The 24,984-nt window shown below is 43.2% G+C and overlaps 2 protein-coding genes across 3 annotated transcripts; one reads left to right on the forward strand and one right to left on the reverse strand.

Annotated features, from left to right (window-relative positions):
• Window positions 1-1,278: 1,278 nt before the first annotated feature.
• LOC129829992 (ADP-ribosylation factor 2-like) lies at window positions 1,279-13,553 on the reverse strand. 2 transcript variants are annotated; one of them, XM_055892094.1, is made up of 5 exons: window positions 13,444-13,553; window positions 9,413-9,570; window positions 8,567-8,677; window positions 8,311-8,435; window positions 1,279-4,261 (listed from the first exon to the last, which is right to left on the reverse strand). In XM_055892094.1, exons 2-5 carry the CDS (start codon window positions 9,558-9,560, stop codon window positions 4,100-4,102), a joined length of 546 nt encoding a protein of 181 aa, XP_055748069.1. In that variant the 5' UTR covers window positions 9,561-9,570; window positions 13,444-13,553; the 3' UTR covers window positions 1,279-4,099. The 2 variants fall into 2 exon arrangements, with proteins under 2 accessions (XP_055748069.1, XP_055748078.1); XM_055892103.1 differs by lacking the exon at window positions 13,444-13,553 and adding an exon at window positions 13,176-13,277.
• Window positions 13,554-16,807: 3,254 nt separating this feature from the next.
• LOC129830006 (protein Wnt-9b-like) lies at window positions 16,808-24,456 on the forward strand. The gene is made up of 4 exons (XM_055892129.1): window positions 16,808-16,943; window positions 18,087-18,340; window positions 19,194-19,459; window positions 22,318-24,456. The coding sequence occupies exons 1-4, from the start codon at window positions 16,858-16,860 to the stop codon at window positions 22,777-22,779; spliced, it is 1,068 nt and encodes a 355-aa protein (XP_055748104.1). The 5' UTR covers window positions 16,808-16,857; the 3' UTR covers window positions 22,780-24,456.
• Window positions 24,457-24,984: the final 528 nt, after the last annotated feature.

The following is a 24,984-nucleotide window of genomic DNA, read 5'->3' on the forward strand; positions in this document are numbered from 1 at the left end:
TTCCATCAAGTATATTTAAGGGCTTGTTCTAAGCTCCACACAGGGACATTCTTTGGGATATTGACTTGCAATGAAAGACTAGCTTAAAACTCAATCCCAGCCTGGTCTGAGGATATTGAGAAAGATCCCCTGGGTATTCCAAACGATGACAGAAGTCGGTAAAAGTGCTCTGAGCGTCCTTTGAAAGCATTATTTTTTGATTTCGGGGTAACCGATACAAATTTTACATGCCACATATCATTGATTCATCAGGAGAATTCCAGAGGCCATTACACTTATTCCTGAATAACCACATTAAGTGGTGGGCAACATAGCCAAAATATCATAACACAATATTTTTCTGATTTTTGACGGTATGTCGGTATTTAACAGTATTTCATGTTTGTGAATAATAAAAGTTCTAAATATGTTTTATGAGTAGTGCATGACCCCTAGGATGGCAACAAATTAATTCTAAGTGGTTATAATGGGCTTTCTCCATTCTGATTAGGCTATTTATACTCAACCAAACTAGGACCAAATTGTTAGTGATATAGTCCAATTTATAAAACTTTTCATTTGTTTAGCACTGTATCAACATATCGTTACAGTATTGTAAAAATCCATATCGGTATACCAGTATTCCAGATATATTGCCCAGCTCTAACCACATTATTGACCATAATTCTGGGCGGGTCAATGGACCTGAGACAATGAGATGGTGAAACAATCACCTTTTTTTTTTACTGAAAAAGTACACAAAAGATAGCATAGAATTGATGTGTGTGGTTTACCTTGCCATGGAGGGGACACACACAACATGGCCTAAGAACCACACCAGTTCTCTCTAGCAGACACTACAGGAAAAGACAGACTGAGCCTCTGCAGGCCAAGCCTCCATGAACAGCCTGCTAAGAAAGCATTTTCTGTCAGTGGGAGAAACCATGCTGCACGACTTATTCTCTGAAAGAAGAGAGAAACATAATGCTATTATTTTGTAGGTAGTGCCACACTGTGACTAAGAGGAGTAATTGCAGTCTAGGAAAATCTGCCTCATGGGCTTTTGACATTCCTTTGTGATTTTTGTAACTCAAAAACACTAATGTTAGCCTGAAAACCTTAAAGGTTTACCTTAAAAGTGAACGCTTGTTGAATATGATCTCTGTTCCAAGGTAATGAATAGGTTCTTACTGTGGTGGGATTTTTAAACTGATGTTTCAGTATCTAAGCCTATTTTAGCCCAGTGTTTCAGTAACTAAGCATCTATTTTATATTTTCATGAAATAAATATACAAGAGATTTGTAATAGAGATCTCTTTATTATAGTGCATTTCTCAGATGTTACAAGATGGGTTAAAAAAAGCTAAAAACAAAGGGAAATCTTTAAGTAAAAGAAAAGACATATGCACACACACCTTGTGTCATTTGTACAGAAAATGATCTGAAAATTAAAGCTTCACATCTGAACAAGGGTAGCTAAATGAAATTGTCAAGTTAAAATAAATGTTCATACAGAAGTTCATATACACTTTAATTACCTGCCATATACCGGAAGTGACGCTCATCATTCAATTCAATGGATTTTCTTTCAGCACTAAACCCTACAATATCATTACAGAAGAAAAAGGCCAAAAATTAGATTAGAGTTATTAATTTGTTGAAACCATTTTCTGGAACAATTCATAAAATAAACAAAGAGAGATCTAATTGTCCAGTTGTACACAGATACGTGGGTAAAGATCAGTCCTACCCTCAAGAGGTCAGTGTGGGGCTGGGACCTTAGGGTCATCTTCAATCAGCAGGGGGTGTGTACAGTACAGTGTACTAATGGTTTCTCAACTAAATTAGCAGTAGCCTTTGGAATACATGGGATGTACAGAAAATTATTTAGTCAGTTATCGTATACATTTTGAAGCTGTGTGTTGACGTGGAGAACAGCCGCGGCTTAATTTGCACATGGTGACTGTCTGCTGGTGTAGTTGCTATGGCGATGCTGATGGGAGAGAGTTGTCAATGAAAGCACTGCTGATGTGAGCAGAAAGCTCAAGCTTTCCCCCCACTGCTTGCTGTAAAGAGGTTGATGAGGCAACCTTCCATGGTCTAGTTACAGTACTATTTATTGTATTATAGTGCAAGCTGGTCATGTTTCACATGGAGCGAAGGGGCAGATGTGACTACCTGTGCAGCAGAACCGGGATAACTAAACCTGACGACACAGAGAGCAAACAACCTAGATAGCCCCGCATAGGGTGTGTGTTCACAATGCAGTTTGGATTGTAGGCTGAAGCGTAATGCATTGAATGCCATGAGAGCTTGATAACACAGCACTATGAGGAATTGGAGAAGAGTGCCGTATTAGTGCAGCTGAAAGTCAGTGGCGGCTGACGGAAGGAGCTAAAGGAGGGACGTAATGTAATGTCTGGAATGGAATCAATGGAACGGTATCAAACATATCAGAACCACATTTGACTCTGTTCCAATTATGTCGTTCCAGTCATTACAATGAGCCCATCCTCCTACAGCTCCTCCCACCAACCTCCTCTGCTGGAAGTGACCCATCAGGCCCACCCCATGCCCTGCAGGAAAGTCCAACTCGGCAAACATCCTAAAAGCTAATCCAAACACAACCAGCCCTTCATAAGTCAAACCCAAAGGATCCTAAAGCATTTTGATTGAAATACTGCACACCTGGCTCCTCAGCTCATGCTAGACCAAGGGAACCAGGTCGTCTGTACAAAAAAGAACAATGTAAATAAAATATAATAAAAAGGAAAAAAAGTAGACAACAGAAAATGTAATGAGGAGAAAGCCAGAGTGGGAGCAACTCTCAAAAGGCCTCGCTGTTCCAGTGGACAGGAACGGTGCTGAAAACACCCAACTAATCCCATGTACACTCACCCAATGTACTCGCAGAGCTGTGGCTAGCTACACTCAACTACACTGACCCTCTGCCTAGCATAGGTAGTATAGTGTAGTACTAGACAAACACACAATTTATTGCGTTTTCCATACCCGGCGGTAAGGATCGTTCACTCAATCAAAACAGTATCAATGATCTCACAAGGCCCTGTGAAAGGAACATATCACTTGGTGTTAGCCACCAATAAAGATGCAGCGTGATAAAGAGGCCATCACTTGTGATCCTAGAGGGCAGCAGGGTCAGCAGCTGGTTACCACAGTTACCTTTTGGAACAATAACTTATTTCCAGACAAGTCAAGTCTTGCTCCATTCTAATAAACCAAAAACAATAGTAACAACTCATTTCAGTCAGTAATGCCTACCAAACAGCTGACCCTCAAGTCCTGCAGGTCTTATCAAGCACCACCATCATCATTCAGGCTACGGTGGCTACGCTCAACAACAAAAACGAGTGGACGAGGGGCATGGTGACATCACTAATTTGTTGTGCTTCAATGGAGATTTGAGGGTTAGGACAGCGACTGAAAGCTGGCTAATAATTGATTAGCTAGTGTTCCCAAGACAGCCAGAACAATGCGGTTGGGCATACTAGACCATGATTTTACAAAGAATGCAAAGAAGGATCTAGGATGGAAAAGCTATTTTTATTTGTCTTTTTCCCAACCTGATACAGGTTACATTGAGATTTATTTCATGGTGTGGGGTCTCAAACCAACAGTTTAAGAAGAGTGTCTGACAGATCGCAATACTAGTGGATGGAAAATCAGAGTTGTTTTTTTAATCTATAAACTTTATTCATTTTCAGATTACACATAAGACTTAGCATCCTGGGTCTTTCTTTGCCTTGTGAAAACCAGGGTGTCTTAGGAGCCACTGACGGTGGGTCAGGAGGGGAGGGATTGGGGGGGGGCGCTAGAGTTAGCCATGCTGTCATTTCCACGGGTGAGTGAGACTGTTGAAGGCACAGCAGGGCTGCTCCCACTCCCGGCTTACACACATGCACCCACACATACATACACATTAAGATCCACACAAACACTTGCACTCTCACACACACGCGTATGTGGGGTATCACTGGTCAAAGCCCCAATGCTTGGATGGGATGGAGTGAGAGACGGGAGGAGAGAGGGGCTGGGACCAGCGCTGTCGCCCATAACACACTGCGCAGACAAAGACGCAGACAGACGGCGGAATGGTAGATCATTTTGCGTTCTTTAGCTGGTTGGAGAGCCAGTCGAGGCCCTCGTAGAGCCCATCCCCACTGGTAGCGCAGGTGGCCTGGATGTACCAGTTACGCTGGCGCAGGGAGTGCAGGCCCAGCTTGTCTGTGATCTCCGCTGCGTTCATAGCGTTGGGGAGGTCCTGAAGAGTGGAGAAAAGGGTTAACCCAGGAAAACATGCGTCTGCAAAAGACCTTCACAAACCATCTTAGTATTAGAGGTCGACCAATTTATCAGTTCAAGTTTTCATTATCGGTAATCTGCATTTTTGGACGCCGATTATGGCCGATTTCATTGCAATCCACAAGGAAACTGCGTGGCAGGCTGACCACCGGTTACGTGAGTGCAACATCAAAAGGCAAGGTAAGTTGCTAGCTAGCATTAAACTTATCTTATAAAAAACAATACATCTTAACATAATCATTTGTTAACTTCTCTAGGGTAGGGGGTAGCATTCGGAATTTTGGATGAAATGCAAGCCCAAATTAAACTGCCTGCTTCTCGGGCCCAGAAGATATGATACGCACACAACTGGTAGATTTGGATAGAAAACACTCTAAAGTTTCCAAAACTGTTAAATCAGTGTCTGTGAGTATAACAGAACTGATTTGGCAGGCAAAAACCTGAGAAAAATCCATTCGGGAAGTAGTTTCTTTTTTGGTTTAGTAGTTTTCTATTCAATGCCATTACAGTATCCATTGACTTAGGACTCAAATTGCAGTTTCTATGCCTTCCACTAGATGTCAACAGTCTTTAGAAATTGTTTCAGGCTTGTATTCTGAAAAATGAGGAAGTAAGAGCAGTCTGAATGAGTGGACCCTAAACTGTCACAGAGCTTTTTCATGCGCGAGACCGAGAGAGTGCCTTTCTTGTTTACCTTTTAAATTGACGACGTTATTGTCTGGTTGAAATATTATCGATTATTTAGGCTAAAAACAACCTGAGGATTGAATATAAACATCGTTTGACATGTTTCTATGAACTTTACGGATACAATTTGGATTTGTGTCATCCTGTTTTGACTGCGTTTGAGCCTGTGGATTACTGAAGAAAACACGAACAAAGTGGAGGTTTTGGGATATAAAGAGACTTTATCGAACAAAAGGAACATTTATTGAGTAAATGAATGTCTGCTGAGTGCAAACATATGAAGATCATCAAAGGGATTAATTTTATCTCTATTTCTGAATTATTTAACTGTTCTACTTGGCTGGTTAGTGTTTGTAATGATTTGTCTAGTGGGCTATGTTCTCAAATAATAGTAAGGTATGCTTTCGCCGTAAAGCATTTTTAAATCTGACACCGTGGTTGGATTCACAAGAAGTTAATCTTTAAACCCATGTAAAATATGTTTTGTTTTCTGAATTTTTATAATGAGTATTTCTGTATTTGAATTTGGCGCCCAGCAGTTTCACTGGCTGTTGAAGAGGTGGGACGCTAACGTCTCACGTACCCAAGAGAGGTTAACGCTTGTCCTGCGTTGCATATAATCAATGCGGTTCCTGTTCATTTATCATCGAATCACAGCCTACTTCAACTTCGCCAAACGAGTGATGATTTAACAAAAGCACATTTGCGAAAAAACGCACTCTCATTGCACAAATGTACCTAACCATAAACATCAATGCCTTTCTTAAAATCAATACACAGAAGTATATATTTTTAAACCTGCATATTTAGTTCAAATAAATTTATGTTAGCAGGCAATATTAACTAGGGAAACAGTTTGGGCTGCCTGGCTCATTGCGAACTAACTTGCCAGAATTTTACATAATTATGACATAACATTGAAGGTTGTGCAATGTAACAGCAATATTTAGACTTAGGGTTGCCAGCCGTTCGATAAAATACAGAATGGTTCCGTATTTCACTGAAAGAATAAACGTTTAGTTTTCAAAATGATAGTTCCCGGATTTGACAATATTAATGACCAAAGGCTCATATTATTGTGTTTATTATAATTAAGTCTATGATTTTATATCACAGTCTGACTGAGCAGTGGTAGGCGGCAGCAACATGCTCGTAGGCATTCATTCAAAGAGTACTTTACTGCATTTGCCAGGAGCTCTTAGCAAATCTTTATACACTGCTCAAAAAAATAAGGGGAACACTTAAACAACACAATGTAACTCCAAGTCAATCACACTTCTGTGAAATCAAACTGTCCACTTAGGAAGCAACACTGATTGACAATAAATTTCACGTGCTGTTGTGCAAATGGAATAGACAAAAGGTGGAAATTATAGGCAATTAGCAAGACACCCCAATAAAGGAATGGTTCTGCAGGTGGTGACCACAGACCACTTCTCAGTTCCTATGCTTCCTGGCTGATGTTTTGGTCACTTTTGAATGCTGGCGGTGCTCTCACTCTAGTGGTAGCATGAGACGGAGTCTACAACCCACACAAGTGGCTCAGGTAGTGCAGTTCATCCAGGATGGCACATCAATGCGAGCTGTGGCAAAAAGGTTTGCTGTGTCTGTCAGCGTAGTGTTCAGAGCATGGAGGCGCTACCAGGAGACAGGCCAGTACATCAGGAGACGTGGAGGAGGCCGTAGGAGGGCAACAACCCAGCAGCAGGACCGCTACCTCCGCCTTTGTGCAAGGAGGAGCACTGCCAGAGCCCTGCAAAATGACCTCCAGCAGGCCACAAATGTGCATGTGTCTGCTTAAACGGTCAGAAACAGACTCCATGAGGGTGGTATGAGGGCCCGACGTCCACAGGTGGGGGTTGTGCTTACAGCCCAACACGGTGCATGACGTTTGGCATTTGCCAGAGAACACCAAGATTGGAAAATTCGCCACTGGCGCCCTGTGCTCTTCACAGATGAAAGCAGGTTCACACTGAGCACATGAGCACATGTGACAGACGTGACAGAGTCTGGAGACGCCGTGGAGAACGTTCTGTTACCTGCAACATCCTCCAGCACGACCGGTTTGGCGGTGGGTCAGTCATGGTGTGGGGTGGCATTTCTTTGTGGGGCCGCACAGCCCTCCATGTGCTCGCTAGAGGTAGCCTGACTACCATTAGGTACAGAGATGAGATCCTCAGACCCCTTGTGAGACCATATGCTCACACATGCACATTTGTGGCCTGCTGGAGGTCATTTTGCAGGGCTCTGGCAGTGCTCCTCCTTGCACAAAGGCGGAGGTAGCGGTCCTGCTGCCAGATTGTTGCCCTCCTACGGCCTCCTCCACGTCTCCTGATGTACTGGCCTGTCTCCTGGTAGCGCCTCCATGCTCTGAACACTACGCTGACAGACACAGCAAACCTTTTTGCCACAGCTCGCATTGATGTGCCATCCTGGATGAACTGCACTACCTGAGCCACTTGTGTGAGTTGTAGACTCCGTCTCATGCTACCACTAGAGTGAAAGCACTGCCAGCATTCAAAAGTGACCAAAACATCAGCCAGGAAGCATAGGAACTGAGAAGTGGTCTGTGGTCACCACCTGCAGAACCATTCCTTTATTGGGGTGTCTTGCTAATTGCCTATAATTTCCACCTTTTGTCTATTCCATTTGCACAACAGCATGTGAAATTTATTGTCAATCAGTGTTGCTTCCTAAGTGGACAGTTTGATTTCACAGAAGTGTGATTAACTTGGAGTTACATTGTGTTGTTTAAGTGTTCCCTTTATTTTTTTGAGCAGTGTATATACACACAGAGACACATTAAAAAAAATTGTCTGATTAATCGGTATCGGCTTTTTTTGGGGTCCTCCAATAATCGGTATCGGCGTTGAAAAATCATAATCGGTCGACCTCTACTTAGTATAGAGGGAGTCCATTGTATGACCTTGAGTTGAACTACTAGTATCTGCAAACCATATGAATAACAACACTGTACTACCAATTACAGATGCAGTTTACTGGTGAAGCCTTGGGCTGCGTTAACACAGGCAGCCCAATTGTGATCTTTTGCCCAATTACTGGCAAAATAACTGATCTGATTGGTCAAAAGACCAAATTAATGGGGAAAAGATCACCTGTATGTTAGTCTCGCTCTGCTCATTGTAAAATTGCGCTCTGTTTCCATTTTAAAGAATTTCACGCACCGCTCACGCCGAGAACACTTGATTTAAGTGGCCTACTCTTTACGCGTCAAGCTAAATTTACATGTCCAGTGTAGCAGGTATAGGAAACTACTGTTTTCCAGACGCACTAGTGTCTCTCCCCAGTTAGTCAGTTCACCTGTTTGTTAGCGAACACAAGCAGCACAGCGTCTCTCAGCTCGTCCTCAGCAAGCATCCTTGTCAGCTCCTCCCGCGCCTCGTTCACTCTCTCCCTATCGTTACTGTCCACCACAAAGATCAGACCTGAGCGAAGCAGAGGGAGAGAAAGGATGGAGGGTGAGGAAAATATGAACATTTACCCTGGACAGTCTCAACTCAAAGTCAGAAAGAGTGAAGATGGTGCTGAGGGTGTTCTGGTGACAGTGTCCACTCACCTTGGGTGTTCTGGAAGTAGTGCCGCCACAGAGGCCTGATCTTGTCCTGACCGCCCACATCCCACACTGTGAAGCTGATGTTCTTGTATTCTACCGTCTCAACGTTAAAACCTGAGATAGCGAGAAAGATCAGTTACGTCAGCAACCTAAGACACTAACATTCCAAGAGGCTGTGTGAGATGACATATCAGCAATCCCAAACAGGCAAGCTAGGTCACTCCCTTAACACAAATGTCTGCATGAAATGTCTTTGCCAAAATGTAGCTGCAAATTAAAATGTATATTTGAATAAAATATGCAAAGTGAATGAATATCTACTGGAATATGAAATGTCATCAGCCTTGTGTTACATTCCTATAATGCAACAATGTTATTTCAGGGGGGGCTGTAAAAGCTCCATTCTTTCCTATATTTAAGTCACTTAATCCCTATGACAACAGCCACATTGCAGGACGTTGCCTGCCTGCGGGAGCTCTGTAGCTGATGTAGGTAGGCTACACAGTGCCCGACCCACGTCTCCTAATGAAATCCATGTACAGGCAGACTGTTGGCCTTAACAGGGGCCCGATCATTGCTTCAGAGCCTGAGGGCGGCTCACGGCAGCTACTCTGGGCATGTGAGAAGTGATCAGGGTTCGGATGAGATGGGGACAGAGGGAGTACATGGCTGTACGTATGACATTCATTTCCACTCCCCTACAACTAAACAAACAGGGGCCTAGACCTCATGAAAGTCACATGGAGCAAGTTATTGGAGGAATATTGGGGAGCATTTCAGGAGGGGTTTGTACCTAAGTGAAGGGTGTGTGATGACATGGGGTACAAGGGATAAAGCTAAGCTACTCACCGATGGTAGGGATTGTGGTGACGATCTCGCCCAGTTTGAGCTTGTACAGGATGGTGGTCTTGCCGGCAGCATCCAGCCCCACCATCAGAATCCGCATCTCTTTTTTACCAAAGAGATTCTTAAACAGGCCTGCAAACATGTTCCCCATCTTGGCTAATCTGGAGGAAGGGAGACAGAAACCAAAATGGTTAAGCTAGTAGTTGTACAACATTCATTACGCCTAACACCAGGCTAAACCGGCCGTGTGTGTCCACGTGTTCGGTAACACAAAAGCTCGCTGACGTATGTGAGCAGTGTGGATGAAATGATTCATTAACATGAAGACGTTAAAATATTCTACACTGCTCCCGCATACAATGTGGGTGGTGTCAGATCGGTGTAAAACAAGACATTGTTTATGAATCCATTTATAAATGTATATAAAAAGGTTCCCATCCTTGGTAATTTGATTAAAAATTTTGCCCTGTGAGGGTAATAATGTCCTTATCTCTGATAAAAGGGCAACCACAGAGATTAAATTCATGAGGAGGAGAGAAAGTGCTGAGAAAAGCATTCAGTCACTGTCTGTTTATTTTGCGTCTTAACAATGGGCCCTTAGTGGCACCTCTGGGTCTCACACAACACACAAGCAGGACTTGGCTGATGGGACTGCAGGGCAGTGTCGTTCTGACTGGCAGGCAACTGTTTACTCATAGCCAGGAGCAGAGAAGTGGATCACATGACTGGCAGAGCACTGACCAGAGACACGATCCAGGAGTAGAGGCTGGTTACAACATAGCTCCACCTGAACACCTATTGCCCAACACCCATCAAGCAAGAACACAAACAGGCTCTGTAACAGCAGCCACAACGATTAGAATGTAATAGCCTAGTCAGTCCCAAATAGAAGCCTACATACATGTCTAACACAACACCATAACTAATTCATGTTTTTTTCTACGTAACTTTCTCACTGTTGAAATGCGTTTCTAAATGTACACGGGTCTTTCCACCAATTTGGTGTCTTTTGACAAGTGTAACTTTCACATAATTTCCACTTCATGAAAAAATTATCCTCCCTCAAGAGGTACATTTTGTTTTTATAAAGACTATAGTAAGTAGTGCCTATTAAGTGCAAAACAAAGTAACAGGGTTGACCTAACAGGGTTGACATGTTATGCTCGACCCGCTCAGTTTTGCACCACAAAATTGCCAAGAAGAGTAGAATCAGCTCATCTGCTTTTACTCTAAGATATTACTATTAAATGTTCAATGTTTTAAAAGACAGTGTCACCATATTAAAATGAGAGTTCAGTTCACATAACAGGGGTGAGGGACATACTTAAATGAATCACATAAATAATAATCTTCAGAAATAACTGTCTAGCAACAAAATGACTAGGGCTTTACAATGATGCTGAACCTTGGAGAAGTTTTGGGATTAAGTGGGTTAAAATATTCATAGAAGTGAGAGTTGACAGAGGGATGTCAAAATGCTGCATTTTGGCACTTTAGCAGATTGATTGAATTGTCCATGTTGTCTTTAATATTAAAGGGCACCGCATTTAATATAACAGGCTTTTAAAATCCAATATTGGTGGACAACTTCTACTTAAAATATCGAAGGGCACTTTCATGGAATGACCCACAAATGTATCAATTGTTGACTTTCATTTTGAATTAGGCATATTCATTGCAATAACAATCCTTCCTATTATTCAGTATGTTGCCAAGCACATCGCAGAATCATCTGATTTAAGACACGGCCTATGATGAAACAGGCTCACTACATCAGAAAAATAGTGTATCCTAAACACCATGACAAAAACAGATTCATATTTGAGACAAGTTAGCGGTATTAATACAAACTGGACAAGAGTAGGGGACGATGGGACCGCATTATAAAAGACCCATACAGGTGTTGTAGGTGAAACGAAGAGCATGCAGTCTGAGCTCAAGGAAAAGCAGACAATGAGGCCAGTGATGTGGCGAATATAGGTCAGCGCTCAGAAGAACCAGAGTACTAGAGGCTGGATATGGGAGAGGTAACACACCTGTAAGCAGAGACACACTGCTGAATTAACCAGGAGAGAGACAGGGAAACAATGATCCTGTCACAGCAAATAGGCTATTGAACACTCAGGTCTTTCTCCAAAGGACACAAATGACTTCTAAAATAATGGAACACTCTAATCTTGTGCAAAAACCCTCCCACTAACACATGCCTACAAATGATAGCATAGGATAACACCAACACAGTATTATTACACACCTTCAAGACAATTGTGGCAAATGATATACAAATGAACATAATTCATAAACGGGGTTCTTCGGTGGAAACATGCTGAAGCCATTTAAATATGACACACGCCTTGGCACTTCTGAAATAAACTATACAACAACTGTAGGCAAACAATAGCTAGGAGGGGTGTGATTTGAGTTCTAACATCATGAACACAGGGAGTTGTCAGTTTCACAAAGTTCCTTCATGGATTCAGAATGTGACAATGATTCTAGCTCTAGCCAACAGACATTCCACAGAGGGGAGTTCCAGAACTAGAAAAGCTCATAGCTTGCAGATTTCTAACAATGACATTACAACAATGGCAGCTCATTTGAAATCAGGATTGTCCACCCTGTTCTTCAACTAAAGCAAAGAGGAAGTGCTCAGAATGTATCGTCCTCTGAGGAAACAGGAATAACAGGGAAGGACAGGGGAGGGGTATGGGAGGCCAGCAGCAAGTCATCAGAGAGTAGTTAAGTTAACTTATCACAGTATGCATGTGATATAGGCTGCCTGAGGTGGAGTCTTTTTGGGGTGCATCGGCAGTCAGTGTTAAGGGGTTCTAAAAGAGGTGCCAGTTACCAAGAGACGCTCATAAAAAATTAAAAAGAGCCAATGTGGATTAATAATTGACATGCCAAATGACAAGGGGGGTGGATTATGTGATGTACAGCCTACTACATAAAGTACACACATTAATATTGAGGGAACACTAGGGGCATCAAGGGGGCTCACTTTCTGGTTGGACAGGCAAATAGTGGACATTTTTCTTTTAAGTCTAGCAATGTTCTTCCATAAGGGAAAGTTCGGCATGCTGGGGTTAACCTGCTCCACCGGTTGTTTGATCAGCCCCTCATCAGGACCTGAACAAAGTAGGAAAATTGACAGATTCCTGGAGAACTCAATGTTTGAAAATGGAAATGTATGGAAGACAGAGACATGGGTGTCAGTCATAAATAAAACTAATGTGTGTAGCTTTGCATGCATCTCACACAATTTTGCTTCAGTTGTCTGTCCATTAAAATTACTTGGGTCTAACATAAAGGTTTAGCTAGTTAGCTACATTAATTTGTAACACACTAGCAAACCATGTGACGGGTTCAGTTTGAAGACACTGACAAGTTTCCAAAACCAAATTTAACCATCCAGTACCAACAGTTACGCTAGCTAAAGCTTCCCGGTACAGTTTAGTTACCCAACTAGAAGGCCGTAGAGACCACCAAGTCCAAGTTACCTTACCGTTTAACCCACAGGCTGGTTAACTAGATTCGTTTAGAGACGTGTTTAACATCGGTTAGTTAGTTAAGCGGCGTATAATTCAAATCTCAATCCATGTAAATTAACGTTACGCAGTAAGAAAATAGGCGTAGCTAGCTAACTAACGTTAATTTTGCTTACATCGTTAGCTAACGTTAGCACAAGCAAGCGAAGGGGCTCGACATAATGACTCCAAATAGGAGGAAGCTGAATGTCCAATCACAATGACCAGCGAATACTTACTGACACAATTTCAGTAAAGTTAGCGGAATAATACTCGCGCGACTTTAACAGGTCCTGAGAACATAATGCCGGGCGAGGTAGCTAACGTTAACTAGCTATTGACGGCAGATGATCCTCGTTTGGTTTGAGTCTACGCAGGGTGATTCGTTGTCAAAGCTTGCGGTCAAGCCGAAAGCAAATAAGCAATCGTTTGCGTTCCTGATCCTGAAAATAAAAAAAATACTATGAATTACATATATTACATTGCTACGTTGTATACATGTTTTACCTTTAAGTGGCGGTTTCTCGATCTTTCTTTTACGCTCCTATTCACCGCTAACAACAAAATGGCGTCTTTCACAAATGTCAAGAAAGCCGCGTCATGGACGTTGCACATCGTAAGATCTTCACCAATCATGTTATCCATGCAAGTTACAAAAACGTACCTTGCTGTGCTGCGGGCCAATCGATGCAACAACATTTAATGTTGAGGGCGGAGATTTACAAAAGGCCCTCCTCCAGTTTGCCCTACAAACTGAAAGACCAGTCCAGCTTCCCGTAGGATCAAGCATCCCCGCCTCTTCCCGCCCCATGTTTCCGGCTTCAATGGAGACTGGAGAAATTTGCCACTGGCCCAACCCATCATCATTGGGGAGGATAGCACCAAAACAAACCGGTTGCAATTGTTCAATCCAGAAGAAGAAGAAAAACGTCCGGAAAATACAGGACCATGGGTGTGTATAGCCTTATATTAGATATGGCAAGCAAGTGCTGCCTTATATGCCTTATGGCTAGGCCACTTACCCATAATGTCATAGAGATCATAATCTCAATCAATAAGCAACAGCCTACAATTTACATTTCTGATCAAAGAATTCCAGCCTGTTTCTGTCATTCATCTTTTAGTTAAACAGCCTGAAAGAGTCCGAGCCAACACCATAGAAATAGGAATTATAATACAAATTAAGTAATTTAATGGAATCTCTATGGCCAACACTAACATGCAAGGTCTACAATGACAGCTAGGTCTATAGGGCCAACAAGTATGTAAACTGGCGTTGGGGGCCCCTGGAGGTGGGCAGAGGGGAGAAGTGGGTTGCGAAGTTCAAGGTGCATCAGGGTTCAAGCGTTCATCAAGGTTGTTGGGATCATCTGTGAAAGGCTCACAGTGTGTGTTGTTCATATTAAATCCACTAGATGGGGCCGTCTCCATGCTGCAGTCATAATGTCCCAATAAGTCAAAGCCAATAGTTTCCGTTTCGTGTTTCATTTCCATAAATCAACCACTCTGAAATTATAGACATATGCCTATGTGAGTGCAATATCATCAGGTGGAAGTGTGTCCACCTTTCATGTGTTTGTGCTCATTGTTAGCTAATTCAGGTGGTTGTCCGGTTCCCTCAGTTATGCAGGTGTCACACTGAGCAGACAACTAGATCTTTGATTACCCATTCATCAACATGGTGATTGTAAACCAGAGTTGTTGTTGTTGCTGTTGGACATGAAGTGAATAAAAGGGATTTTATATGAAAATGGCCTATGGACTGAGACATCATGGGTGGTAGGCAGCTATATCTACAGGTGTCATGAAGCATATAATATCCTTTAATTAGGGGGTATAAGCCTTGAGATTTATTACATTAAAATTAAATCTTATTGTTGATGTTTGTCTGTATGTGTTGTTGTACAGTAATTACTTATTCACCAGGCAGTAGGCAGTGGGCATGCCACTTGTTATTAGTTTGTGTGTTGTCTAGGGCTGTCTATCCCACAATGTGTTCCTTCTCCTTGCAGGCGTTTGGTCAAGCGCCCATGTGAGCATAAATATATTACAAACTTTTACAGATGCACAATCGAGAGCATCCTGTCGGGCTGTATCACCGCCTGGTACGGCAACTGCTCCGCCCACAACCGTAAGGCTCTCCAGAGGGTAGTGAGGTCTGCACAACGCATCACCGGGGGCAAACTACCTGCCCTCCAGGACACCTACACCACCCGATGTCACAGGAAGGCCATAAAGATCATCAAGGACAACAACCACCCGAGCCACTGCCTGTTCACCCCGCTATCATCCAGAAGGCGAGGTCAGTACAGGTGCATCAAAGCAGGGACCGAGAGACTGAAAAACAGCTTCTATCTCAAGGCCATCAGACTGTTAAACAGCCACCACTAATATTTAGTGGCCGCTGCCAACATTTACATTTAACATTTAAGTCATTTAGCAGACGCTCTTTTCCAGAGCGACTTACAAATTGGAAAATTCATACATATTCATCCTGGTCCCCCCGTGGGAATTGAACCCAGAACCCTGGCGTTGCAAGCGCCATGCTCTACCAACTGAGCCACACGGGACCTCAACATACTGACTCAACTCCAGCCACTTTAATAATGGGAATTGATGGACATTTATGTAAAAATGTATCACTAGCCACTTTAAACAATGCCACTTAATATAATGTTTACATACCCTACATGACTCATCTCATATGTATATGTATATACTGTACTCTATATCATCTACTGCATCTTGCCATCTTTATGTAATACATGTATCACTAGCCACTTTAAACTATGCCACTTTATGTTTATATACCCTACATTACTCATCTCATATGTATATACTGTACTCTATACCATCTACTGCATCTTGCCTATGCCGTTCTGTACCATCACTTATTCATATATCTTTATGTACATATTCTAAATCACTTTACACTTGTGTGTATAAGGTAGTAGTTGTGGAATTGTTAGGTTAGGTTACTCGTTGGTTATTACTGCATTGTCGGAACTAGAAGCACAAGCATTTCGCTACACTCGCATTAACATCTGCTAACCATGTGTATGTGACAAATAAAATTTGATTTGAAATAAAGATGTAATTCATTTGAGTACAAAAACGTATTTATAGAGGTTTTTCCCTGCTGCTATGAAACAGTAAGTAAGAATCAAAGAAAAAAACACTGTTAGGTAGAGAAAATTAGATTGGAGCCTTGGTGGTTTGTAAACATTATGACCAAAATTAAAATAGAGTTATCAAGAACGAGACAGACTATCAGCGAGTCTTTGCTGGCAATGGAAAATAGTCAGCAAGTGATGGTGGAGATTCAACTGTATAAAAGTATTTATTGCTTAATAGATACCTATGTAATCCTATACCTATAATCCAAGATCCATTTTTGCAATAACAAGTGTATCTGCATGTTTGTATTTGTAGGCTATGTCTACCTTCTCAGGCAGCTACCGAACTTCTTAAAGGAGTACACTCGGTTATAGTCATTCTATAGCCAGCCACATCCTATAGCCTATAGTTATTCTGGTATATGCCCATACACTTGCCACTGGTGTATCCACCATAAACATGGCACAGTAGATCTGTCAGTGGGTAGAATGAAAATGCACCAGCAAGTTTGAATATGAGGCACGATAATGACAAAACCCAGACGAATGCTCATCACAGCCAGGTATATTTCCTACCTGTCACTGCCATCTAAGGGGCGTTTCAATGGTTGGGGCGGGACGACAAGGGAGTCCAATGGGCGTGTGGTACGATGATGCGCTCCCCAGAGGCCTTGCCTCCCTTGGGACCGCGCCTGCCGCAGTGGACCGAAGTTTGTGTGGGCCACTTAGGAGGTGAGCCAGCCAGACGGCACAGACTTTCCCAGTGCAGAATCAGCGAGATGAAGAGCAGCGTTGACCCGTCATCATGTGCTCTAGGCTCCCAAGGACCGCCTGCCTACTGCGACTCATTGAGCTCTGCATCCTCCTCTCGCACACTGCAGCATATTTTGGGTCAGCCACAACTCTTTTACTGTTATGTCTCTGCAGTTTTATTGTCTTTTCCTTACTTCTAACATATACAGCAGATCGATGTCTGTAGGAAATAATGCATGTGATGCGACGTACATTGCCTGCCTATATGATGGAAGCCCAGCGTTCCATGACTATCGTGCGCAATTACGCACGAGACCATAATGTAGGACTGTAAATGTTGACTTGTTTGGATGTTCAAATCCACAGAGATTATTTATGATTGCATTTTTCTGCTATCTAAAAGTAAACAAATACGTCTCAGAGCAGAATATTTGAATATTTAAGATATCCTTTGTATGATCTATGACTTGCTGTGAGTGTGAATGGTTTCTCACGGTCTATTGTATGAGGGAGCTCATTTGCATGCATAAACAAATTTGTTTTAATATTTTATTTTAAAATTAGAATCCTACACTCAGTTTCCTTTTTTAGCATTATTATGTGGTTTTATTGGGCACATGTGGGTAGGACAGACGAAGTCAAATATGGACCGATATGTGCGTAATTTTACTTTGGAAGCAAAATCAGACATTTTGGTATGACTTACTACGTTTATACTTAATTGCGCATATACCTATGTGTAGTGTGTTGTTAAAAGCTTGTAGAGTAGGCAAAAACTATACATATTGTTTCGATTTATAGGCTATGCCTTTATAAACAAAATGTAATTGTTATGGACACATGTTATAGACATTACTCTGGAACATTTACATTTAAGTCATTTAGCAGACGCTCTTATCCAGAGCGACTTACATTTAACCTTTTTATTTTATTTAACTAGGCAAGTCAGTTAAGAACAAACTCTTATTTTCAATGACGGCCTAGGAACAGTGGGTTAACTGCCTTGTTCAGGGGCAGAACGACAGATTTGTACCTTGTCAGCTCGGGGATTTGAACTTGCAACCTTTCAGTTACTAGCCCAACGCTCTAACCACTAGGCTACCCTGCCGGAACAACATGTTTTCTTTATTCCCAGGACCACCAGATCGTTTGGTATTATTTATAAGTCTACATATTTATATTTCCTTGATAAGATTATTTCTATGACATTTTCCTTTAGAATTTGGTAACGTCAGTGATAACTATACTGCACTGAATGTATACATTTGTCTCCTTTGAAAGGCTGACAGGCCGAGAGCCCTTGGTCTTTTTGCCTGCCCCGTTCTCCAATGAACCCCCAACGGGAAAAGCTCACCTAAAACAATGCGAGCAGATGACCCTGGCCCGTAGGCAGAAACGACTGTGTCGCCGCGAGCCGGGTTTGGCCGAGACGCTGCGTGAATCAGTGCGCCTCAGCCTCCTGGAGTGTCGCTATCAATTCCGGAACGAGCGCTGGAACTGTAGCTTGGACGGCCGCGGGAGTCTTCTGAAAAGAGGTGCAATAACATGTCATCAATTCACAGAGTGCCATGTATTTACACACAGAGATATGAGGGCAAGATTTCCATCTGGAGGGACGCAACATGGGAAGCAAGTTAACATGTAGGCCTAATAGCCTAGACTGAAGTTGTGTTGTGAATATCGTAAGGGTCAAATTACTACTTGATGATGCAAAGGATTTCTCAAGTGCAACAATGCAATTGATTGAAAATGTAAGTATATTGAATTGATAAATTGACTGTTGTGGGGGTAGGTGAGTGATCTCAAAATCATGATCCAGGCTAAACTCTAGTCTATAGCCTACAACAACAACAAAAAGTCAGCGGCTAATGCTCCACCCCTTATAAAATAATTTTAGAGCATGGTTATGCTATCAGCACGAAGAGCCATGAACAGGTCAGCATGGAGTTAATTAAGGGCTAAAGAGCCAAAAAGCCCGGTGCGGCGGGGCCTACGAGGGCCCAGTGGTTATTTATATCTCGGAAACCCGCCCAGTTACCAGAGGAAAAGGGCGACGTGATTACTCACTTTCATCTGGAGGGAAAAATCCTTCCTAGTCAAAATAAGAATTAATTGGATTAAAATACATCATAGCGATGTCTCTGGGCTAAGCAAATAACAGTGCGAAACCATACCACCGGGAACAGTCAGCAGAGGAATCATGACACAACTCTTTAAACGGAACACTGGAGTAGAAACATGGGAGTAGAATGTAACCAAAATATTTATCTCATGAGCTTGGATGATAGTCTAGTCTTTGCATGTCTGGCCAATTTACGAGGAGTAAACAACATTTAACATTTTTATTGTAGACTATTATTAATTGTTGATGTAATTTGTCTATTCCAGGTTTCAAGGAGACTGCCTTTCTTCTTGCGGTGTCTTCAGCGGCATTGTCCCACGCACTAGCAAAAGCTTGCAGCTCGGGCCGAATGGAGAGGTGCACGTGCGATGACTCCCCAGGAATACAGCATCGCGAGGCATGGCAGTGGGGGGTCTGCGGTGACAACTTGAAATACAGCACCAAATTTCTCAAGAAGTTCTTGGGCCAGAAGAGGGTCAGCAAAGACCTGAGGGCGCAGATCGACTCCCACAACATTAACGTTGGAATCCGGGTGAGTGAGTGAGTGTTGACATGTGGATAAGCTCAAGCAAAACAACAAGAAGCCCATTAAGCATTTGTGAGTGACACTATTGTGGCTTAAGTTATTTGTTTCAAAAGAGAAAGGTATAAGCCTATGCCCATAGTGAGTAGTTTCCTCCCAAGCATCATAAACATATCAGCCAATAACAGCTCAATTTTAGACCCACCAGCAGAAGACAACCCCAACACTGCTTACCATACAATGCACTCTTCTAACAGAGGCAGCAGGGACTGTTACTTTACCAGGTCTCACCCTGACTCCTTGCCCATATATCTCATCCAGTGCCAGTAGCCCACTCCCCCTGCATGCTGTATCCCTTCCTGTAGCCCTGGTGGATAGATAGCTACTGGGCCTGGGCTGGTCGAGGCTGAGGGAGGCAGCAAGTAACAGGGATAGGAGAGGAGACAGACTGCTGTCAGATCCCTGGAGCCAGGTGTTCCAAGGCAGGCATGATAAAGCTTGCTGTGCGGGCCCACAGAAAATTAAAGGTCTCCCGTCAGAGAGAACAATTATAACTGCTGCCTCTTTTAATATACGAGCAAGCATTTTTTCCACTTACTGTATGGCACTGAACTGGGCTCTTCTCCATAAATCCACATAATGTTCATACGGTAACACTATGTGTGTATTTGTGTGTGTAGCTTAGAAACAGCCAGCCCCAAGGCTCTTCCCCTTTACCTTTCAACTGAGGCAGCAGGCCCTTCAGAGACAGAGGGAGAGAGAGAGAGGGAGAGACACAAACAACAGGATGAACTGAAGTAGTCTATCTTATCTTATCTTTATTGAGTGAGGTGTTTTCCTCACCTTCCACCTATCCGGCTCAGTAGAGACCCGGAGGTGGTTGTTTTTCCACAACACCCCCCTCTAACCCTCATCCCTCAGTAATGTTCTGAGATGCCCCTGAGGGGTTCATACCTGCGTAGGGCGGAACTCGGCAGAACTCTTCAACCCTGAAGTAGCCCCTGGGTCTCCCCCCTGCCCGTAAGGATGACCCCCATGCCGCATGACCTGTCTCTGGCCCCCACCCAGTTAGAGTCTCTCTGGCTGAGTGCCTCAGCGCTGGTACCCCCAGTCCACCACCACCAAGCTCAGTGAACTTTTGAACGAAGGCAGGACACCATCCTTTGGCCGCTAACCCAAACTCTCTAACTGTTTAAGCTTTTTAAACTCTTATGATCGTTTTCCGTGCACACACACACACACACACACACACACACACACACACACACACACACACACACACACACACACACACACACACACACACACACACACACACACACACACACACAGAATAGGGTGGAAAGATTCTGCTGTCTGTCTGTGATGCCTCGGGCTTCATAGGAGAGAGACAGGAGAGAAGCCGTGAGAAAGAGCTAGTTTCAACACATTGAAAAAACGAATCCGCAGGCGCTGTCTAAATGCGAGACGTCAGGTGAATGAAATACTGCATGCCGAACAGTCTCCCTAATCCATCATCTCAACCGTTCATACTGAGCTAAACTAAAGGACGACTAGCCCCATACCATCAGACCCCCGCCCCACCATGCAGGAAACTGGTTCACTCTGTCTAGATTTTAATTTTTTTTATTTCACCATTATTTAACCAGGTAGGCCAGTTGAGAACAAGTTCTCATTTACAACTGCGACCTGGCCAAGATAAAGCAAAGCAGTTCGACAAAAACAACAACACAGAGTTACACAAACAAACGTACAGTCAATAACACAATAGAAAAATCTATGTACATTGTGTGAAAATGTAGAAGAGTAGGGAGGTAAGGCAATAAATAGGCCATAGAGGCGAAATAATAACAATTTAGCATTAACACTGGAGTGATAGATGTGCAGTTGATGCTGTGTGAGTAGAGATACTGGGATGCAAAAGAGCAAGAGGTTAAGTAACAATATGGGGATGAGGTAGTTGGGTGTGCTATTTACAGATTTGCTATGTACAGGTACAGTGATCGGTAAGCTGCTCTGACAGCTGATGCTTAAAGTTAGAGAGGGAGATATAAGACTCCAGCTTCAGTGATTTTTGCAATTCGTTCCAGTCATTGGCAGCAGAGAACTGGAAGGAAAGGCGGCCAAAGGAAGTGTTGGCTTTGGGGATGACCAGTGAAATATACCTGCTGGAGCGCGTGCTACGGGTGGGTGCTGCTATGGTGACCAGTGAGCTGAGATAAGGCGGGGCTTTACCTAGCAAAGACGTATAGACCTGGAGCTAGTGGGTTTGGCGACGAATATGTAGTGAGGGCCAGCCAACGAGAGCATACAGGTCACAGTGGTGGGTAGTATATGGGGCTTTGGTGACAAAACGGATGGTACTGTGATAAACTACATCCAGTTTGCTGTGTAGAGTGTTGGATGCTATTTTGTAAATGACATCGCTGAAGTCAAGGATCGGTAGGATAGTCAGTTTTACGAGGGTATGTTTGGCAGCATGCGTGAAAGAGGCTTTGTTGCGAAAAAGGAAGCCGATTCTAGATTTCATTTTGGATTGGAGATGCTTAATGTGAGTCTGGAAGGAGAGTTTACAGTCTAACCAGACACCTAGGTATTTGTAGTTGTCCACATATTCTAGGTCAGAACCGTCCAGAGTAGTGATGCTAGTCGGGCGGGAGGGTGTGGGCAGCAATCGGTTGAAGAGCATGCACTTAGTTTTTCTAGCATTTAAAAGCAGTTGGAGGCCATGGAAGGAGTGTTGTATGGCATTGAAGCTCAGCACCAACAATAAGAGCCCAGCTAATGAATCAGACTGAATAAACTGACATTTCACTCTCTTCCCCTTCCTCCTCATCACCCTCCTTTCCCCCATCCTTCCTTTTCAGGCAGTGAAGAGTGGCCTGAAGACTACCTGTAAGTGTCACGGCGTCTCTGGTTCCTGTGCCGTGCGGACCTGCTGGAAGCAGCTGTCCCCGTTCCATGACACCGGCCGGCTGCTCAAGTTCCGCTATGACACGGCCGTGCGTGTGCTGAGTGTCACCAACGCGGCCACCGGGGAGACGGAGCTGGCGGGGCCGCGTCGCCATGGCCAGAGCCACCGCTCCACTGACCTGGTGTTCCTGGAGGACTCCCCTAGCTTCTGCAGGCCGTCACGCTACTCTCCCGGCACGGCCGGACGCTCCTGTGCCAAGGACACCAGCTGCCAGAGCCTTTGCTGCGGGCGCGGCTACAACACGGCCATGCACCTCACCACCCTCTCCTGCCACTGCCAGGTGCGCTGGTGCTGCCATGTAGAGTGTCAAACCTGTGTCAGGGAGGAGGAAGTGTACACCTGCAAAAATACCTGAAAAGGGGGAGAGAGAGGAAAAGATGGGGAGAGGAACCACTCAGACATTACTCTTGATGAATTGAAGGGTTTTACTTTTAAACATACCCTTACAGATGCCTGTTCGGAACTGAGAACTGTTTTGGGAAGCATGGAAATGAAACAAGGTCATAATGTTGTTGGTAGTTTGCCACTTGTTGGAATCGAACATGTGCTGTCTCCTCAGATGAGGCAGTATCAAGACCACTTTTTGCTTTGCCTTTACTGAATGCACTGACATCACAGACCATAAGTGAGAGGGAGACGGTTGCCTTGCTGGACAGTTATGGGCAGGGAATGGGCTCTTCACAAGGTACTGGAATGAACAGTAGGTCACCATCATTATTTGGCAACATCATCTCTGTGGGAGCGCTGACAGTTCCATTGGTCCTCTTCTTTTGTCGGTCTGTTCCTTAGTCAGTTTGTCTAACTGCTACTATGCTGTAGTACTTACATAAAGATTTAGAGCATTTCCAAAGCGCCAGAAAATGCCAAAAAGGAATCTAGAGCCTCTTGACGTCTGTCTCCGTCTGCCTGGCTGCTTGTCTCATTTGCTGTTTGCTGGTCTCTTTATTTGCTGTGAGAGCAGTCTAAGAGTTCATTCATTCGTAATAGAAAAATGAAGCACTTATGTTTGCTATGTTATGTATAGTACTTTACTCCTTTGCTTTAAGGTGAGAAATGTATCTGGGTTAATACTGATATCCACCACACACCTTAAAAAGTCCCATTGAATCACTGGATGTCTGAACATGGAATGTTAGTACAGGTTGCCTATAATCATAGCTAGTTAGTATGTCATTTATGACTAAATGCAGTCATAGGGTTATTGTGTGGTAAAGTAGACCTGTTGTCTCTTGTGAGAATGTCTATGATAATACTACATGTTTGACATTGTTAATACAGTAAAGGAAAAATTAAAAGGAAATTGCACTCAAACTAAGGGAAACTCCAAACACTGTCCATAAAAACGGCTATGCAAAGTTCTTCTCTTGCTGACACTTTAAAGAACTTTGCTCTATTTTTTATTTATAAGTGGGCATGTCTGCACGCACTGTGCTGTGCTTTCAAGTGTGTTCCCCTGACCAAATCAAACCGTTTTCTCTACAGTCTAATTCAGGCACATCTTTGTTCTCTAATGTCTTTGAAATGGCCCAATCATGCTGCTTGTTTTCTCAATTACCAATCAGAGAAAATAGCCGTATTTGACTCCGCCATTCCTCCAGCTCTCCATGCCAGACCTCTGTGTCTGTCCGTGGGTTGGGGTTAAAGGTCCATATCTGCCCCTAGGGCTTTTAGGCACCCATTTATGTTTCCAATATTTTACAATCAGTTCCCTGTGCCAGTGTTTATTTTCTTGTTTATGCAGAGATATAGAGTTATGTACATGGATATAACTCATATCAGGCTCAAAGCATATTAGACAGTGGAATCGTATATATCTCTACCTCATCTGGTCTTTGGGCAATTATCATAATGATTTATTTGCCTTGCAAATACTTCCTTGTGTCTGTCATGAAACTAAAGTCAAACTTTTAGATCAATGTACAATTCCTTTAAACTTGGTCATAGCTGTATACTGCTACAATATTATTTACATTGTGACATACTGTATATTCTTATTTAAAAGCAATTCAAATAAATCAACATATACATTTGTAAAAAATGTCTTTGTCTCCATTTATAGTTACTATAAGTAATTATCATGGATGTTACCTGTTTCTATATTTTACTTTCTTGTCTTAAAATGAATGTACGGGAGCCTTGTGGCAGTAACTTCTCTTTCTTTCATCCTGATCAATTGCTGTCTCCCTTTCCCTATCTCCGTATGTCTCTCTCGCTCTCACGCACGCACGCACACACACACACACATATCAATCACAGAATCACAGTCACAAAGCCACTTCCATGCACCTGCCCTGAGCTCCACACACGAGCAGTCTCTCTCCAGCAAAACCACTTCCTGATTGTGCTGCCCTGCCCTCCTTTTCATCTGAAAGGACTGTGGTCTCAGTGCATCACTCTCAACCACCAACTGCCCAACACATGCAGGGGGAGGAGAGCAGCACGCACACATACAGGTGTTCTGCCTCTGGCACAACAGGCCAGTCATGATGACAACAACAATAATGATGATGATGTCAAAGATGATGATGCAGAAGAATGTTGTCTACAGAATGTTTTTTCC

The sequence above is a fragment of the Salvelinus fontinalis genome, chromosome 2 (assembly GCF_029448725.1).
Source record: "Salvelinus fontinalis isolate EN_2023a chromosome 2, ASM2944872v1, whole genome shotgun sequence".
Classification (NCBI taxonomy): domain Eukaryota; kingdom Metazoa; phylum Chordata; class Actinopteri; order Salmoniformes; family Salmonidae; genus Salvelinus; species Salvelinus fontinalis.